Here is a 20,348-nt window from a genome sequence, read left to right as displayed (position 1 = left end):
ATGTTGGAGGGAAAAAAAAAAAGACTTCTCTTGGTGGTACATTTCCCTCCACGTGGTGCCTAGCAATCCTACTTCTTTCCCCTGGTTCACTCACACACCTCTAAATGACTATTTCAGAATTTCTCTTCTCTCCTCAAATATTCAACACCCACTTCCACACGTCCTCATGTTCACCAATAAGTCTGTATCCTTTGTGCTGGGAAAAACTGAGGCCAAGAGAAGAGAGGTTTCAGTTGCTTCCAGCAGTATTCTCTTACCCATCACCCTTCACCATGTCCCGTCTTCTCTCCTGTTACTATGAGTGAACCATTCATCTCCTTCTTAAAACTAACCCCACAGCCTTGCATATTACATCCTGTCCCTCTGACTTTCTTAAAGACATTGTTCTCACAACTGTTCTTTCTTCCTTCTTGAATTATCAATACACCCTGTAGTAATTCATTCTCCTAAATCTATAAACATACTGTAATTTCTAACATTTTAGAAAAAACATCCCCTGATCCCACATTTCCCTTCAGATACTATTTCTTTGCTCCCTCAAAAGAAAAAAAAATCCTCAAAAAAGTTGTCCATATGTTCTTATTCTAATTCCTTTCCTTCCATTCTCTCTTGAATTCATTCCAAAAAGTCTTTTTTTCAAACTTCACCTTATCCCACTAAAAATGATCCTGGTTAGGATCACCAGCAACCTTTACATTTTAAAATCCAACTCAGGGCACCTGGATGGTTCAGTCAGCAGAGCATATGACTATTGATCTTAGGGTTATGAGTTCAAGCCCCATGTTGGGTACAGAAATTACTTTAAAAAAAATCTTAAAAATAAGTAAATAAATCTAAAAGTCATTCTCAGATCTCTTCTTCTTACCTATCAGTATTATCTGATAGTTAACTGTTCCTCTACTTCGAAATACATCTTTTTAAAGACCTACACTGGGTGTTCTTCCTATGTCAGTAGTCATTCTTTTCTATGGATCTCCTCCTTCTCTTCATCCTTATTTTTCTGACCTTGAAGGAAGCACCCGAAGGCTCTGTCCCTCTTGCCACTTCTCTATCACTACTTATCTCCTTAATAATCGAATTCACTTCTACTACTTCATTTAAATACTACTTAAACACTGATCAGTCCCAAATTTCTATCCCCAGCCCATACCTTTCTGCTCAACTCCAGATCCATATATCCCCTTCCTATGCAAATTTTCCACTTATAGGTCTGACAGACATCTCAATTTCACTATGTCCTAAACCAAATTCTTGGTCTTTTCCGCCCTGAAAAGCCCTCCTCCTGCAGTCTCTTCTCTCTCAGATGTAAAAGATCCTCACCATCTGCACCAGAAGCACTTTGGTCCAAGTGATCTCTTGCCTAAGGTAACTGTTACAACCTCCTAACTGGTCTCCCAGTTTCTCCCTCACCTCTCTGCAGTCTGATTTTAATAAAGCAATCAAGACTTTAAAAACCTACGGTAGATTATTTCATTCCTCTACATAGACTGACAGTGACACCCTTTTATTTCACTTACAAGAAAAGCCAAATTCCTTATATGGTACAATGCCCTATATAACCTGGCCTAAGGGTTTTGTTTTGTTTTGTTTTTGTTTTTTTAAAACAAAAACCAAAAAACAAACAAAAAAGGAGGGGGCAGGCAAAATTAAAGAAAAGCTGCTACTGATTTTTAAATAGTTTAATTAGCAAACATCTATAGAGTATTATCTATGTACGTACTACTGTTATAAAATATTTCACATAAATTAAATCATTTAACATACATAACTACCCTGTGAGGGATGGATGATTATTACTACATTTTACAGATCAGGAAATGAAAGAAGATGATTTGGGGATGTGCTCAAGGACACACAGCTAGTATGTAACATAGCCAGAACTGCAACCCCAGAAGTCTAGTTCCAGAGTCGAAGCTCTTCACTTCATTCTATACTGCAGAACATGATAAACTGAATGAATGAAAGTAACCTCTTTATACAAAAAAAAAAAAAAAAAAAAAGACTACATATTAAAAGGATCAGTATTCCTCCACTATCATATCTTCTTAGCCAAACATTTGATGAGGTTTCATTTAGTTTAAATAATATATGGAGATGACCATGACTAGTCATTGTTAGGATGGGAAGAGACAGTCAAAAATCCAAGATGACTTTGTGACATTTAATTCTGGCTGAAAGTTTCAAGAATCTTCATCTTAGGGCTAAACCGTACGTTCCTATACTGTCTCTTCCTGCATTTGTATATTATGAAATATTATCCTTTACAGCAATTCAAAATTGCGGAATAAGAAAACTATAAAATAAACTTAAGCAAATACCACAAAAGGTAAATGATCTGGCTGAGAACTAGTAACAGTTGGGTTACTGACTTGTTTCTGGCCCAGAGGAATAATTGATAAAGTCATCTTTATCTAACTCAAAATTAATCTGCTAACATCCAACTTCCCTACTTTTAGCTTACCCTTTACCATTTTCCTAATAACAGGCTAACCATTTGCCAGCACATCTGCCTCTTAAAATTGGTACCTTGTGGAACTCAAAGTTAGGTATTATCAAAACCAAAGAAAGAAAAGAAAATGGTTTTAATCTGAAAGATTGCCCAGGCTCAAATCTATACAATCTTTTATTAAAGTTAGTAAAATATATTAAATTCAATAGATCTAGACTTAGAAAGTCCAATAATTCTTAATGTAAGAATAATAATAAGCACAGAAAACAGTAAGATTGTTGTCATCACCATCTCTCCTAAATGTAAGATTATCTTTTTGATATACATGTAACTATATACCATGCTTCATTTATTGCTTACCTAGATTTTTTTTAATGGGAAGGCACCCAGAAGAGTTTTTCACAGAGAATTCATTTTGTATTAAAACAACATGGAATGTTCCGTTTTTTTTGCAGAACATTAAGCACTTTTATAGCACTAATACAAGATGAAGGTACCAATGCCTTCAGTAATAGGAGTTATAATTGTCTAACTAACCTGCTTGGTGGGAGTCCAGTCTTGAACAAAGAAGGAGGAGAAGTAAACTCAGCTTTTGTAGATGGAAGTGCTGCTTCCTTCTCTGAATTTCCAGTTCTTCCCTGCTGTACCTTAAAAAAAAGGGTTATTAGCTTATTTAATAGAACACTCAAACATACTATACTAAACATGTTAAAATAAATTTGTAACATCTGATTTGAATTTAAACATGAAGAAAGTTTTGTTGCTGAATATTAAATAAAATTACCCTATTTTAGAACAGCACTAGGCGAAAGGCACCAAAGATGGATTAGGGGATCAAAATGTTCCCAACTATTAAGAAAGTTCATACTAATAATGTCACTTAAAAGTCCAATAAGCTATAACTCTTTAGTCCTTTCATAAATTCCCTTAAATTATCACAGCTAAGTCCAAGATACTTGGTTATGACTCCATGTTTCGGAGTTCAAGAAAGGCCTTGAAGAATTTTCCCCTTTTATGTTTGCTACTATTCAAAAAAAACTACCAATAGCCATTTTAGCCATTCAGACCATTTTCTACTCAGACTGTGATTTGCTGATTTGCTCCAACATGAATATCAATAATCTATTCCTGTGCTTCCATACATTCCCCCCTCATTATGAACAGTACCACCGTCCTGTCCGTAAGTACATCTAGAAGCTTGAAGGTAGTAATCGGTCTCCTTAATAACCTCTTTGCCCTCTTCATATTCACCTTCAAACAGTTATCTACTTACTCTATATTTTCTCCCAGGTTTAGCCAGCCTTTCTGCTCCTAGCAGAGCTTTTCAGAATGGTCCAGTCCTACTCCTTTACACTGGTGAAATTATTCTTTGTGCCCTTTGCTTTTATACTCACCTTCTGATTTTAAATCATCATTAATTTATTAAATTTAAGCTAAGTTGCCCAGCACTTGAATAATATCACACCATATCACCATATTTTACGTCCTACTTATATTCTACTGTTCAATCTAAATTCAGGAACATTCTCTTTCATCATAAGGCAAAGGCCAAGAAAATCTCAGACACCTTGACTCTGTTACATTCAAATCACTGACTGAATTCCAGAAACCATCTACTTCTCACATAATCACTGTGAGAGAAAAATAATATATTTGAGCCAGTAAAGTCAGATCTCTCATTAGTACTGCTGAACCCAATCCCTAATGGAGTCTTCATATAATTAAGGCTCCAAATTGACATTTTAGATAGAGCACTACTCCTTAAAAAAAATTCACTTAAAAGGCCCAGATCCCAGTGAGGGAAAACAGAGGATTAGCACTAAGAAAATGAGGATAGACGGTAAGAAATAGATCTGATAAACACTTGAAAGGTAAATTGACAGAACGTGATGACAGGGAAAATAAACATGGTTCACTCATCGAACATTAAATATTAATAGAAGCTGAGACTAGAGAGAGAAATACAACAAAATCTCAGACCATGCGACAAGACACACCAACTATCAGAGCAATACAATAAATGCTAGGAAGAAAAGTAACTGTGGGATAAAAGATGCTACGAGAACACAGAAAAAGAAATGCAATATTCTTCCTGCAAATGTCTGGAATATTGAGAGTTGACAGTACGATCTCAACTGTGCTGAGCTTCAGTAGTTTATATCCAATGTCTTACGTACCTAATAAGCAAGTCAACCTTACCGTGGCCTAAACAAAGCTACTGATTTTCCACAGATGATCCCTCAAACTGATCCTATCCAAGTCTTCCCCATAAGTAAAGAGCACCATCATCTACTAAACTGCTTAAGGAAAAAAAAAAAAAAAAAGAAATCCCAACAATTATCCAACAGATGACTATCCTACATCAACTTTATATCCACACTGAAAACCCAGGTTATATCTACTACCACTTCTAAACTGTTCTGCTAAATTTTTGGCTTTAGTGTTACCTCTGGAAAACCCATCCTCTGTATATAGCCAAGCAATCTTAGTAAAAGTGTAAATCAACTCATGTCTCTCCCCTGCTCAAAATTCCCCAATGGCTTCCTAATGCAAACAGAATAAAACCTTTTTTCTGATAAAAAATTTATCATGGCCTACAAGTATTTACACTGAATTAAGTCTTCATATAATTAAGGCTCAAAATTTTTTTTATTCAAATCTGTATCCCAAGTACCTAAAATCAGTGCCAGGCATGCAATAATTGCTCAATATATATATTTTATTTGATTGAATTTGGGACTCAGCTTAAATGTCACATCAAAGTCTTTCATAGGATTTAAGATAAGAGTTTAAAGCTATATAATTTTTTGGCCCAGTTATCTAATTAATGACTACTTTTCCTCTTAGTTCAGGAAAACTAAGATTACAAAGTCGAGGGCTATAATGCTCACCTCCTCTCCCTACTTAAGCCTGAGATGCTTCCTGGCATAGTCAACACTCAATTAAAAACTGGGAAGGGGAAAGGGAGAAGAGCTGAGGAAGAGAAGCATAAGGAGGAAAAGAGAGAGAGAAGAGAGCACAAATGAAAAGTTATTTTTAATAGGGGGAAAGCAAGAAAATCCATCAGGAAAACACAGCACAATTTTAAACGTATAATTTCTTTTCTCCTTAATTTTTTTGTAAAATCTAATTATGAAAATCTCGCCATTTTAGCAACTCTCCTAATCAACTTGCATTCACTTGTCTTCAGATGTTAACACTCAGAATTACAGACTCAAAACCTGTTTAACCAGAATGAGACTTTTTTTTTTTAAACATAATCTAGAATTTTGAGAAGTAACTATAAGGTACCACAACCGATTTTTTTTTTTTAAACATTTTATTTATTTGTCAGAGAGAGCATGAGCACAAGCAGGAGGAGCAGCAGGTAGAGGGAGAGGGAGAAGCAGGCTCTCTGATGAACAGTGAGCCCGATGTGTGGCTCAGTCCTAGGACCCCAGCATCATATCCTGAGCCAAAGGCAGACACTTAATCGACTGAGCCACCAAGGTGCCCCACCATGACAGATTTCCTAAAAGCAAAATCATGTCAGGTCTTACATAACCAAACAAAAGCTGAATGAAGTTTGTAACCTTGAGAAACTAAATATTTACCCAACTTATGCTACCAATGGTACCAAAACTTAGTTTGTGAAATTTCCTTTAGCTGCCCTTCATAGCATTATTTATAAAAGGTTAACCTTACAAACAAAATAATGCCTAAAAAGAAATTTAAGTGTGGTACACCCAAATAATACATTAGGCAACTACTTAAAATGTTATTTATCAAAAAACTTTAATAAGCTAGGAAAACATTTGCCACATAATGTTAAGGTAAGAAAAGGAAAAGTAGCAAACCACATAAATTATTATTTTGTTTCAACCCACAAAAACAAAAAGACTGACAAAGCAATAAAATTTGGGACTCTGAAAGCATATTAAAAAACAGTAACTTATTGAGCAAACCAAAGAACCTGAATCGCAAGTCAGCAACAAGAAAACAAAGATACTATTATTTTCATGGCAGGACCCCAAAAGGTTCAGGAATTGACAACTCTAGTTACCAGAACATTTGAATCACCCAAGTATAAACTCTCTAAGCAGGCCACTGGAATCTATTCCCTGAAAAATCAAATCGCCGCAAAAAGAAAAAACAAAGTAACCCAATGACACGGACACGTGGAACTGTTAAAAGCTCAGCTCTACAATAAAAACCGTATCAAATTTCATTTATATTCAGAGTTTCCAATCACCTTTTTAGAGGCCCATTCCCCTATGGCCAAGGATCAACAAACATTCAAGGAGAGTCAGTCAGAAGCCAAAACAACAAACAGACTATGCAAGAAAATAAAATTGAAACGAAATGAACAATCTATCATTAATAAAAATATCTTCTGAGAGACTGATGAGAAAAAAAAAATACTCCAATACTGCATGCATGAACAATAGGATGCTACTGTTAAATACCAAAGAAAAACCTTCTTGGATATTCACAATATAACCACAGAAATGAAAAAATGAATAGAAGAGTTTTAAGGCCGAAGGAATCTCCCAGACAACAGAAGACAAACAGGTAGAAAATATGACAGAAAAGAAAATTGAAGGACTAGCATAAGAGATCCAATATGTGAATTGGAGGTCCAAAAGACATTAAAAAGCAGAGAAAAAGTAAAAACATTACAGAGGAAAATCCCCCAGAAATGGGAGGATATGTGCTCCCAGACTAAGAGAGTATAAGTGAATGCTTGGTACAATAGATAATAGACCAAGACACACGGTTGTGAAATTTCAAAACATAGTGACAAAGCTTCTACTCATCCACGGGGGAAAACAAAATCATCTATGCATTTGTGTTCAAATATAGACATAAAAATATTTTCACAGAAGGTTGTGGGTCAATTTTTTTCTTACACGTTACCCCTTCCCACTAGTCACTCTTTCCTTGCCCCTCCCTCCAAATTATATAATTACACAATTGTTTTTGCATCCAAATAGGTGATTTTTATTTTTAAACCTATTAAACTGCATCTCCTTTCATTTCACTAAAAACAAAAACAAAAACAAAACAAAACAAAAAACCCCTTATTTCTATTTAAGTATATAGAAAACTATTGGGATGTCAAAATGTACACAATCATTGAGGCATTATAGTAAACACACAGGGGTTCATTTTTATTATTTTATCTACTGGTTAGTATGTTTGAAAATTTACTTAACAAAAAGTAAAAAAAAAAAAAGGTTATTTTAGAGAGGCTGGTAGGTGGCTTGTCTCTCAGTTGATTAAGGAGTTTAAAAAGTATACTTGGAGCAGACATGACAAGAACTTAAATCACAACTCTTCAATCTATTCCTTTTTCCATTAAATAGCTTAAGATGGGTTCCTCATTCCTTTCATCCCCACAGTGCTGCAACAGCTCTTTATCTGGTTTTACTTCCCTTTCTCTTCCTTATATTCTAAAGCCTACCCTTCTAAAGAGCACTTGTCAGTTTTCTAAAAATCAAGTCTGCTCAGGCCTAGCCTTCTACTCAAGAACTTTCAAATGGCTTCCTATGGCCGATACAAATGTCTATAGGCTAGTTTAGGGTTAAAGTCTTTCCCATCATGGCCCCACATCTACCATTTCCAGGCTTCTCTCCTCTAGTATCTCTCATCTGTCCCAACTCTCCTTTCCTGCTATCTGGTTTTGTTCATATTGCTCCTTCTACCTCTTTTCTACTAATGAAAACTCAGTCTTTCAGTTAGCATGTCTGAATCCTTCTGGACTCTGCACATTAGGATAACCTACTTTATCTTCTGAACTCCCTACTGCACTTTAGTAACAGCACTAACAATTCTCAAAATATAACATGACTAGTTCCTATATATACATCACTCAGATCGTGAGCTCCCTGAATACAGAGATCCTGGTCTTACTACAGAATCTGGTACAGTGCTGTGCACATTAGAGGTGCTCAGACATAACAGGAAAATTGGGAAAGTCCTTTTCCTTCTGTCTGTCTCACCAACCCTAGTAATTGTAATTCAAACAATGGATTGGTAGATAAGATCTTAGACGATTTTACACCTTACACCGATGCCAGAATAATATTACTTAAAAGCCACATCCAGAATTATGTTACTTATTCAGTACAAATAGGTAATAACTCCTCCAACTTGTCCTTGTTTCTAAGGCTTTCTAGTACTGAACCCTGCAAAGTCACCTCTCTTCTACTCCTTTCCAAAAGAACTCTTCTGATAAGGGTAATTTCAATTTTTTTAAATTCATGGAGATATTTTATTTTATTTTTTTTTAAGATTTTATTTATTTATTTGACAGACAGAGATCACAAGTAGGCAGAGAGGCAGGCAGAGAGAGAGGAGGAAGCAGGCTCCCCGCTGAGCAGAGAGCCAGATGCGGGGCTCGATCCCAGGACCCTGGGATCATGACCTGAGCCAAAGGCAGAGGTTTTAACCCACTGAGGCAACCAGGCGCCCCCATGGAGATATTTTAAAGATTTATTTATTTATCAGACTGAGAGCATGTGTGTGCGAGCACAAGCAGAGGGAGCAAGGGGAGCAGCAGGCAGAAGGAGAAACAGGCTCCTCCCTAAGCAGGGAGCCCAATTCGGGGCTTGATTCCAGGACCCTGGGATCACGACCTGAACTGAAGGCAGAAGCTTACCTGACTGAGCCACCCAAGCATCCCGATAAGGCTAATTTCTTAAACACTCTCATCTACTATCTACTCAATTAAGTTGAGTTTCTTTCTTTGCCCAAGCTACTTCCTAATCCAGAATACTTTTTCTTCTGTTCTCCATACTCAAGATTCTGATTAAAATGGCATATGCTTCTCTAGTAACCCATCTTTAGACTCTTATTTATTTTATTTACTTAATGTAACAGAGAGAGCAGGGGGAGTGGCAGGCAGGCACAGGGAGGAGAAGCAGGCTCCCTGCTGAGCAGGGAGCCCCACACGGAGCTCGATCCCAGGACCCTGGGATCATGACCTGAGCCAAAGGCAGCAGCTCAACCAACTGAGCCACCCAGGTGCCCCCAACTTTAGACTTCTAAAAAAATTCAGAAATAGAAAGGAAGCTATATATGACACTCAAAGTTATTTCTAATCCCAGAGTAATTCTTTTGCCTTTTTTAAATTTTAAAATCAATTAACATAATTATTAGTTTCAGAGGTAGAGGTCAGTGATTAATCACTCCTATACAATGCCCAGTGTTCATTACATCACATGACCTCCTTAAAGTCCGTCACCCAGTTACCCTATCCCCCACCCACTCCCCTCCAGCAACCCTGTTTCCTATAATTAAGTCTCTTATGGTTTGCCTCCCTCTGATTTTGCCTTGTTATATTTTTCTCCCCCTTCCCCTAGGATCCTGTTTTGTTTCTTAAATTCCAAGAATGAAATCGTAAACTGTCTTTCTCTGACATGGTCAGCACAATATCCTCTAATCCCATCCACACTACTGCAGATGGCAAGATTTCATTTCGACGGCCGAGTAATATTCCACTGTATACATATTCACCTTCACCTCTTCTTTATCCAGTCATCTGTCAACAGACATCTGGGCTCTTTCCACAGTTTGGCTATTGTGGGTACTGCTGCATAAACATTGGGGTACAGGTGCCCCTTCAGATCACTACATTCCTATCTTTGGGATAAATAACCAATAGTGCAGTTGCTGGGTCACAGGGTAGCCCTATTTTCAACTTCTTAGGAACCTCCATACTGTTTTCCAGAGTGGCTGCACCAGCTTGCATTCCCGCCAACAGTGCACAAGGGTTCCCGTTTCTCCACATCCCTGTCAACATCTTTCGTTTCCTCACATGTTCATTTTAGCCATTCTGACCAGTGTAAGGTGGTATCTCGTTGTGGGTTTGATTTGTATTTCTCCAAGGGTAATTTCTCATCACTCAATTCTCCAATTTCTGTAGCATTTTGTCTAAAATAAACATCTTGGTACCTAATACTACCTAAGAAATTTACCTCTGCATATTTGGGATACCCATTACATTCTTAAAATATTTTTTGTATCTCCAGAGTTGCAGGATAGATACTAAGAGACAACTCGGACCTTTTTAAAGAATAATAGCCCTAGAGAAATTTGAACAAGGAAATTTTAAGGTAACAGAAACCTGTCTGAAATTTAATGTCAACGGCAACCTGAAAATGCCAAGCACTCCCATACAACCAGTAGTTGCAGATTTTGAGCAACATCAATAAAATATATCCTACAGATCACAATATACATAAAAAGTCTGAGCCTCACACATTATTAAAATATACACCCTAGGGGCATGTGGGTGACTCAGTCGGTTAAGCGTCCAATTCATGATTTTAGTTCAGCTCATGATCTCATCAGTCAGGAGGTTAAGCGCCCCGACCCAGTCGGGCTCCCAGCTCAGCAGGGAATCTGCTTGAGGTTTCCCTCCTTTATTCCCCCCTGCCCCGACTCATATATACTCTCTCAAATAAATATTAAAAAAATACACACCCTCTTTCCAAATCAATATTTGTAACAGATGAGTAATATTTAATGTGCATTATCAAGGCAAGAAAAAGCATTAGAATATATCCATTAAATTCAAATCCTTATTCATTCAAAACCAAATAAATGAGAATGGAACAATAACCTCCTCTCATATAGCCAAAAGAAACTTCAAAATAATTTTGATACACAGTATGCATATAAAAAATGCGCTCATGGCGACCACTTTCAGTAAGAGACCAGCCCCTGGGAGTTTTTTATTCTTTAGTTTCAGAAGTCGACCGCAAAAAATACACAGAACCTGGCAGCTTACAAGGTCATCTTGTTTTCATTTGTTAGAAGAAATAAGAAGGGCCACTGCAAATGAACTATTCATTAAGAAGACAACTTTTCTACCTATTTGTTGTAATCCAGTGTAACAATGTATTTACTCCTTAAATAAGGAGACAGCACCAAAAAGCACCTGACGACCATTTAAAATAAAACAGACATCATTAAACACTTTCAAAAGATTGACAGCAGAACAAGAACCAAATACTTACCCAAAGTAGGATGCAAATTAAAATTAAATTCTCTACCCACAACTGTGTCCAGCAGAGCGGCTACATCTGCGGCTATAGCACACGTATTGCATAAGGCAGTATTGCGGTGGACAGGGCTGCAGTCCCAAAAGGGTCACAGGAAAAGTGCCTGCCCGCAGAAGTTCCCTGAGTACATAACCCAATCTAAAAGCCACTCCCAGTCTTCATTCCAGTGTCGTTCAATACAAGAATTAAGAACTAAGAAGTAATAAGGTAAAGGAAAAGAGTACACAATCAGGTTTTGAGAAAAGTTTGCAGGTTGCAGTGTATTGCAGAAGTATGAAAATATGACATTACTCTTTGGATTGGGCCTGTGATCTATGGGATGGAGAAGCCAGAAGTCAGACTTGATTTCCAAGTGAAATTATCAACCTGCAAGCCCCTATAAAGCCTAATTCTTTTAAGCTACGAATTTTAAAAATCAATGGCTTTATCCTCTTCTGTTGAGTCTTTCTTAGAGACTCCTAAAAATGCATAAGCTTTTTGAGACATCTTAAACTCTAAGACACATTGCACCAATGATTTTAGTGTCATACAGATAATAAGCAGTATGCCATCTTCTTTACCACTTTTTTAAAAGAAAATTGAGAAAAATAAATCTCCAGTTCTGGTAGAATGATAGCACAATCTATAATGAGAGCTTAGCCTATTGGTGTGAACATGTCCTACAAACAAACATAGACTATAATTTAAAATAAAATTACAACATATAGCAAGAATAGTTTTACTTGGCATTTGTTAGTATAATAGGCTATAAATTCACATGCTTGCAAAAGTGGAGATAAAACAACAATCAGCAAATTTGTAAGTCACCAGGAAGCTGAAGGTTTGGAAAAAAGGTAGCTATTTCCACTTTAATCTGATCCTTTGAGTAGTGGTACGGGAGCAGACTCAAGAACAAAAAATGAGAGCAACCAAGGATAATTTACTAAAATTCACCTTAAAAAGATTGAATCTGCCATCTTGGATCTCTGCACCTGGTGTAACTTCCATAGTACAGTCTTCGGCCTAAGTTAAATAACATATTCCCCATTAAGATACCACATAATTTTTAATTGATAGGCCATATAAAGAAAAACTAGCTGTGGCTAGTCTGTGACTTGAAACTAAGAACATCAGATAATCATTAATATGAAATTGAAAGGGAAGGAAGGGCAAAAAACAAACATGGTAAACAGAATGAAAATTTTAAACTATCTTAGAGCATTTAACCACCTTAACAGGGAAAAAGTGATTTATCTGGGGAGTAAAATTTGGGACTGTAGAAAAGCCTGGGGTATTCTGGAATATTTACTAATTACCGTAATTTTATTTGTAGTAGAGGTAACTGGTATAACTTCAAGTCCCATTCGTATCCTCTTTTGTTTTTCACAGTAAGCTTTCCAGGTATCTTCATTAAACCCATAATTAAAATAATCAGAAAGATCAGCACCTAAAGATAAAGCACAGTGTTAGTGTACAAATATGTCAATCCTATTTTTATGCAGTATATAAAAGAAACTATAATATAAATTTAGTGTTCTATCAGTTTTATCACCCCTTCTAATTTTTCCCACTTACTGTCATAAAGGAATGGTACTATAAAAATTTTTGATCAAAAGTATTTCCTTCAAGCCAGAGTACTATGCTAAGCAAAGTAAGTCAGAGAAAGACAAACACCATATGACTGCACTCATGTGGAATTTAAGAAACAAAACAAACGAACATAGGGGGTAAAAAAATATTTCCTTTAGAAACGGCATTACAATAAAAACAATATTCAAATCCACTTTAGTATGATACAGTAAGATTTAATTATACAGGCCATTCTTATTCCTCATCTACTTAAAACAAGAAAATTACATTAAAAATAATATTCTAAATGGGTGCTAAAAAAAAACTTTTCTAATGACTATCTGTACTAAAAATCTTTTCAAACAGATACAATCCACAATAATCTTACCTGGTTTACGCCATGGTTTATCTTCAAAGGAATCCAAATCTACCTCCAAGAGTGGAACTCCATTAATGCTTCCAGGTGCATCAAGGTCCACCCCTTTGACTTTTGTCCCTATTTTATAAAATTACAAAATGGTGAAGGAGCTGTTATTAGCAAAAAGCTGAGAGATATCACAGAAAAGGGAAACCATTAACTCCTTTTTACTACCGATAGCACTAAATACAGCAAAGGTTCCAAACAACGCATTAGAGTTATTTTTAACATAAATAAAAGGTGAGATCAAACTTTATGAAGCAGCTGAAAAATTAACTGGACTGAGAGTTTAGGTGCTAGCTGCTTATAAGGAATTCCTGTACCAACAGGAAGTTGCTAACTTCCATGTTTTAAATCACTTTTTTGTACAGCCTGTGAGCTTAGTCTTTACCTTTTCAAAGGGTTGTAAAACAAACAAGAAAGCCAAGCATGTGATTGGAATCCTGTGACCCACACAGCCTAAAATATTACAGAAAATGTGTCCAGGGGTACCTGGTTGGCTCAGCCAGTTAAGCATCTGCTCTCAGCTCAGGTCATGATCCTAGGGTCGTGAGATCGAGCCTCACAATAAGCCCCCGGCTCAGCAGGGGCTTCTGCTTCTCCCTCTCTCTCTGTGTGCTCATACATGTGCTCTCTATTTCTAGTAAATAAATAAAATCTTAAAAAAAAAATTTGCCCGTCTCTGTCATGTATGGTCAAAACCACTTGTTTTCACAGAGCTTTAAGAATTCTACCTATTTATGACCTTCATAATGTGCCTTATTTTCCTATTTATACAGTTACAAATACAAGTTTTACCTGTAGTTCCATAAACTCTTCCCCCTGTTTTGATGTTAAGATTTACAGGTGCTGTACCGTAACTCCTAAAAACAAAATAAAAATTATACTGAGAAACTTAAAACAGCAATATATTCAATGCGTACAAATAAATTATACACCCACATAGTAACTACATGAATTAACAATGACTCACACATTTCGGAAAACGTTCTAAACTAATTAAAAATTATATTTTTTAAAAGTCTACCATTTTTTCCATCTAAAAAACCTACCTGCTATGAAGTCAGTATCTCACCCTACCAAACTTTGTTTAAGAAATTTGGCTAAGAGGAAAAAAGTCTATATACCTTGTCTTCATTTTCTCACCTCCTAGTTATTCAATATGCAGCAATCCTGCAATAAAGAAATTTCTCCATCTTGTTTCCAAGTCCAGTGACCTCCCTGTAATCCTCCCTGCACTGGTTACTATTGATAAATCCCTCTTTCTAATACCCATAGGGTATTTTTACCCATAAAAATGAATTCATTTATATTAAATCTAAAAATAAATCTAGGGTGATAAAGTAGAAAAGTGTTTGGAAGTAGTCTGTGGTTAATGACTAAAGAAATAAGAAAGAAATTCCTAGAATGCTAGTAAAGTCCCGTATTTTGATCTGGGTGGTTATATGAATGTACACATATGAAAAAATTATTGAGCTATACTTTTTTTTTTTTAAGATTTTATTTATTTATTTGACAGAGAGAAATCACAAGTAGACTGAGAGGCAGGCAGAGAGAGAGAGAGAGAAGGAAGCAGGCTCCCTGCTGAGCAGAGAGCCCGATGCGGGACTCGATCCCAGGACCCTGAGATCATGACCTGAGCCGAAGGCAGCGGCTTAACCCACTGAGCCACCCAGGAGCCCCTGAGCTATACTTTTTTAATGTAATATAATATACACATGACAAAGGAAAAAAAATAGAAAATCTGAAGTCAGACCCAGGTTCAAATACAAGTTTTGTCAATTACTACTTGTATAACCCTGGCTAAGTCACTTAAGACCTCATGGATTTTGTATAAATTTTCTGTAACATGGGTTTACATACAGTTCTCTACCTCTGCATACAATGCATTCTCGTATATGAAGAGGAAAATCAAATACACTAACCGAAACAGACTAAAACATAATAAGACCTCAATGTTTTCAATGATATATTTCTCACATTATATTCATGTTATTTAATTTACTTCTTTATTCTCACAAGTTCAGGTAATTGGACTTGTAAAGATTCACTATTTCTGATCTGCCTAATAATTTCCACTTTTTATCTACAATGTACTAAAATTATGAGACTTAAGTTATTCACTTCCATGAGCACCATCATTTTTCAGTTTTCTGCTTAAAAATGATATATAAAAAGTGAAAAATAAATGTAATAAAATATTCAAATAATTGTAGAAAGCTCCACTGCTATAAATGCAGAAACTATGAAATAACCCAAATTAAACTGTCACTGTCAGGTAGTACTACCATACAATCCTGAGGTGTTTAAATCATTTCAAGGACATTAATTCATCAGTAAATGCTTAAATACAAAGAATGCATCAGGCATAGTTCTAGGCTAAGGAATGAGAATGACGAACTGAGCAAATATAGCTCCTGTTCCACAATGCTTACACTTCAACAATCTAAATCCAGCACAGCAAAAGCACTTTGGGGTTATCTATATCTGAGTTCTAGCTGTTTAAAAGTCAAATGTATAGGGGCGCCTGGGTGGCTCAGTCAAGGTTAAGTGTCTGTCTTCAGCTCAGGTCATGATCTCAGGGTCCTGGGATTGAGCCCTGGGTAGGGCTCCCTGCTCAGAGGAAAGTCTGCTTTCCCCTCTCCCTCTCTCCCTCCCCCTGCTTGCTCTTGCTCTCTCTGAAATAATAAAATTAAATTTTTTTTTTTAAAAAGCCAAATGTACAAAAATTAAGTAGTCTCTAAATGGTCCTCTTACAGAATTGCTAAGGATAAAACAAAATAATATTCATAAAAGTCTTAATGATAAGTTTAATAAATGAACCTCTTGATTCCCACCCAGCTATTTTCCCTTCTATGTTTTGCCTTTAAAACCCCACTTTTCAGGGCACCTGCGCGGCTCAGTCAGCTAAGTGTCCGACTCTGTGATTTCAGCTCAGGTCATGAATCTCACATGAGTTCAACCCATGAAGGGCTCCATACTCAGTGCAGCCTCCCCCCTCCCCCTCTGCTGCTCCTCCCCCTGCTCTCTCATTCTCTGTCTCTAATAAATAAATAAAATGTAAAAAAATAACACCATCACTTTTCTTTTTTAAAACAACTAAGGCTGGGACGCCTGGGTGGCTCAGTTGGTTAAGCAGCTGCCTTCGGCTCAGGTCATGATCCCAGCGTCATGGGATCGAGTCCCACATCGGGCTCCTTGCTCCGCAGGGAGCTTGCTTCTTCCTCTGACTGCCTGCCTGTGCTCGCTCGCGCTCCCTCGCTCTCTGACAAATAAATAAATAAAATCTTAAAACAAAACAAAACAACTAAGGCTTTGGTATTCATGTGTATAAAGAAGCTTAGCTGTTTGGAAAATTGCACTTAAGCTGATCTGATGCCTTCCATCAGACCCCCATGAGGTCTCAGGATTCTCTAGGTGCCAGACCTTACATATTTGGGTTTTTAAGAAACTTCAAAATAAATGCATCAAAAAAATGTATTTTAACCTACTCCTTCTACATTACCCATACATGCTAATATACTTTTAGGGACTCAATTAACTGCTCTACAAAGCTCTAAGTCATTGAGTCCTTTATTTCACTCTGCATCCACAACCAGTCACCCATGTTACCGCTGTTATGCACTCCAATGCGTCATTTTCCATCCATCCCTATACTGCTGCCACAGGCTTAGTCTGGCTTATCATCTCATGCGGACAATTCAAATGTATCTACTGCTCCAAGTTATCTTTTCAAATAAACTAACCTACTTAAAAACCTTTAAAGGTACTAACTCCCTCAAGTGGTTCCAATCACCTTTTCCCATCTTCCATATTCTCCAGCCCTGTAGTCTCTCTAAGCCAATGCTTCAACTACAGGTCAGGAGTGTCCTCTGCTAAATCATCAGTCCTCTTCCTCCTGACTCAAGAATTATTCAAAGTTCATACACTATCTCTTCTAGGACCTTTTCCTAAACAGGTGTAGGCTTTTAGCAACTCTCCTCTCAAAGTTTTCAATTCACTATTCTATTTCTGTTTCAGCACTTAAACCTCACTGGAATTATTTGCTCACATGTCTATCTTCCTCACTACTTCTAGTAAATAAGGACTTTATTACTTTTCATAGTCTCATCATCAACTAATGTAGTGCCAACAAACATTTTTAAGTGTTTAGCAAAGGAGGAATCCCAAAGGTAAGAAACCACTTTTCTGTGCAAGCTTACAGATAAAATGAACTTTGTAACAAAAGTATGTTGCCTGAAAAAAAATGCTATTTTGTACTTTCTGACTGCTAAACCCATTTAGTATCGCTCCTGGAATATAATTTGCTCTTTAAATTTGCTTCTGAAAATTCTGTGCAAAAAGTTGAATATTCATCAAATTTTATTTTCTCATAGACTCTTCCAGTTTTCAAGAGATATATCTTGAAATATCAAGGTTAAGTTTTACACCCTTCAGAAAGACCTGTAAGTTACTCTGAAATGCAAAAAGAAAAAAATAAAATAAAAAGTAGATCAACTGAAGGGTAGAAGCATGGACAGAGATACATACATTTACACGTATACACCCAGCAAAATGTGAATTGTGTAATCTAAATGATGGGTAAGATGGGTGTTCACACAATTCTTTCAACTTTCTTAGATAATCTGAAATTTTTCATGTTGAAATACTGAGGAAAAGCTGTTTAGTCAACAAACATTTACTGAATATTTACTATATGTAAAGCACTTTGAGGAAAAGGGAAATACATAAACAATGGTTTCTACTCAAGGACTTTGGTGTCTAAAGTGATAAACATGAACCAACATAACTACATTTCATGAATCTGGAAATTGCTGTAAGAAATAAAGTTCAGGACTGCGGTGGCTGCAGGGATGACCAGAAACTACTAAACACCTATAGAAGTAAAGTAGAATTTCATAAAAACCTAATGGTGGCTGTGAAGGCCCTGATGCCATGAATGTCAATTGATCTCTTTGGATGGTCAAGAATTTATTGTACAAAGAGAACATACTCTAACATCCAGAACAATAAAAGCCATGTTGAGCGGCCCAGGTCAGTTTGCTGAGAACAAACTAATGAAGTCAATTTTAGAGAGATCTCTTCACATGTGCTATCGAAAGTATGCGTGTATTTTACCTACAAGGTTCACTACACTAACCACTCCAGAGATTCCTGAATTCCCAGCTGCACCTAAAATTGCAATGAAACTGCTAATGGCTGCAAACTTCCTAGATTGGTAAATAATAAAATTGTAACAAACTATTAGCTTTTCTCAGTTAAAAAAAAAAAAAAAGAAGGAAAAAAAAATTAAGTTCAGAAAATGTACCACGGGAGTCTATGTACATTCAATATTTAAATGTAATTTCTACCAAAAATTTGGTCATATTAATAAAATAAACACTATTTGCTTTAACTGTTAAATAAAATTATTTGTATTTGGGACACCTGGGTGGCTCAGCGGGTTAAGCCTCTGCCTTCGGCTCAGGTGATCTTAGGGTCCTGGGATCGAGTCCTGCATCAGGCTCTCTGAAGGCTTTCCCTTCTCTCTCTGCCTGCCTCTCTGCCTACTTGTGATCTCTCTCTGTCAAATAAATTAAAATAAAATCTTTAAAAAATAAACAAATAAAAATAAAATTTGTATTTGCAACTACAGAAGAGTATTTACTACATACACATGACTACAGTGTTCCTTTTGCATAATGCAGATGGCAAAGGCCTATTAACATAAAGGTCTACTGTCATTATATGTAAGCCCAACATTAAGTTTTTAAGCGGACATGAGAATACTGAGAGTTATCTACCCCTAACATTACTGTCTCTTCTCAACCCTGATCTCTAGAGTTATAAAATTATAGAGTCCTTACTATAGTGTGAAATGGACCATGAGAATAACTGAGTTACCTTTAAGCTCCTAAAATAACTTTTGAAAAAAAAATAGCTTTCGTATAGAAATAAAATATTCAAAAATATTTATCTATATATTGCTTGCTTCCAGATAAGGCTGTATAATGAATTATAGTGCAACTGATGAAAAGTTTGTGCTCCCAATGCACAAGCACTGTATTATGTATCTAACCTGATAAACCACAAAAAGCACTCTTATTCTGCCACCATAACAAAATCACATTCGGTACTTTAATATATTTCCTTCTAGCCTTTCTCTAAAATTCTTCATGTGCTCAATGATCTAATGACAGTTGATTCACTAGATTCAGTTTTACAGACCATAAAACTTAAGACAACGTATTATCTTAAAATGCCAACAGAATAATTAACTTCAAAAACACACTATGAAGAGCAAAAATAAAAAAACTTTTGATACTGTTTTAATTGGACAAAAAAATTTTAAAAACCTAAACTCAGTTTTGGATAATATAATGGAAGCACAATATAGATGAAATCTGTAATTTAAAGTTTTCTAACTCTAACTAAAGAATTGGACTCCTCAATTTATGAAAACATCTTGATTTCAGAAATCAAAAACAGCTGCTTCCATGGCATTTTATCTAATAAACTATCTTTAAGAAAGAAATATTTTCATGGTGAAATTCCTTTTTGTCATGAGACAGAACTGAAACAACACTACTGATTTCAGGTGTACAACATAATGATCTGATATATGTATACTCTGAAAAATGATTACAGTTACTTATCACCCATCACCACACTGTTCTGTATTTTTTCTTGTGATGAGAACTTTTAAGATCTACTCTTCCAGAAACTCACAGTGAAATTTTAAGACTTCTTGCACATCATGGTAAGATGGAAATATGTAAAAACAATGGAATCAACCACCACTGGTTTGATATAAGCATGCTACCCTTGATTTAGGCACACAACTGTTAGTTAAAAATAACTTACCACCCTGATGACTCAGTCAGTGGAGTATCCAATTCTTGGTTTC

At 36.2% G+C, this 20,348-nt stretch overlaps 1 protein-coding gene and 1 pseudogene across 26 annotated transcripts in view; one reads left to right on the top strand and one right to left on the bottom strand.

Annotated features, from left to right (window-relative positions):
• The window catches only part of FIP1L1 (factor interacting with PAPOLA and CPSF1), a 75,369-nt gene that overhangs the window by 46,181 nt on the left and 8,840 nt on the right, over positions 1-20,348 (bottom strand). For 9 of the 26 annotated variants that reach the window (XM_013062685.2, XM_013062687.2, XM_004764962.3 and 6 more), the window contains 5 exons: positions 14,261-14,325; positions 13,433-13,540; positions 12,792-12,922; positions 12,430-12,498; positions 2,987-3,096 (listed from right to left, as the gene is read on the bottom strand). In XM_013062685.2, coding sequence (XP_012918139.1) covers positions 2,987-3,096; positions 12,430-12,498; positions 12,792-12,922; positions 13,433-13,540; positions 14,261-14,325 — 483 coding nt within the window. The remainder of the gene's footprint in view (positions 1-2,986; positions 3,097-12,429; positions 12,499-12,791; positions 12,923-13,432; positions 13,541-14,260; positions 14,326-20,348) is intronic. The other 17 variants (XM_013062686.2, XM_013062688.2, XM_013062689.2 and 14 more) reach the window with 3 other exon arrangements.
• Positions 18,397-18,684, top strand: LOC106007086 (annotated as a pseudogene).

Source organism: Mustela putorius, unplaced genomic scaffold (assembly GCF_011764305.1).
Source record: "Mustela putorius furo isolate JIRA1106 unplaced genomic scaffold, ASM1176430v1.1 tig00000430_pilon_pilon_pilon, whole genome shotgun sequence".
Taxonomy (NCBI): Eukaryota; Metazoa; Chordata; class Mammalia; order Carnivora; family Mustelidae; genus Mustela; species Mustela putorius.
This window is presented reverse-complemented; position numbering and strand designations above follow the sequence as displayed.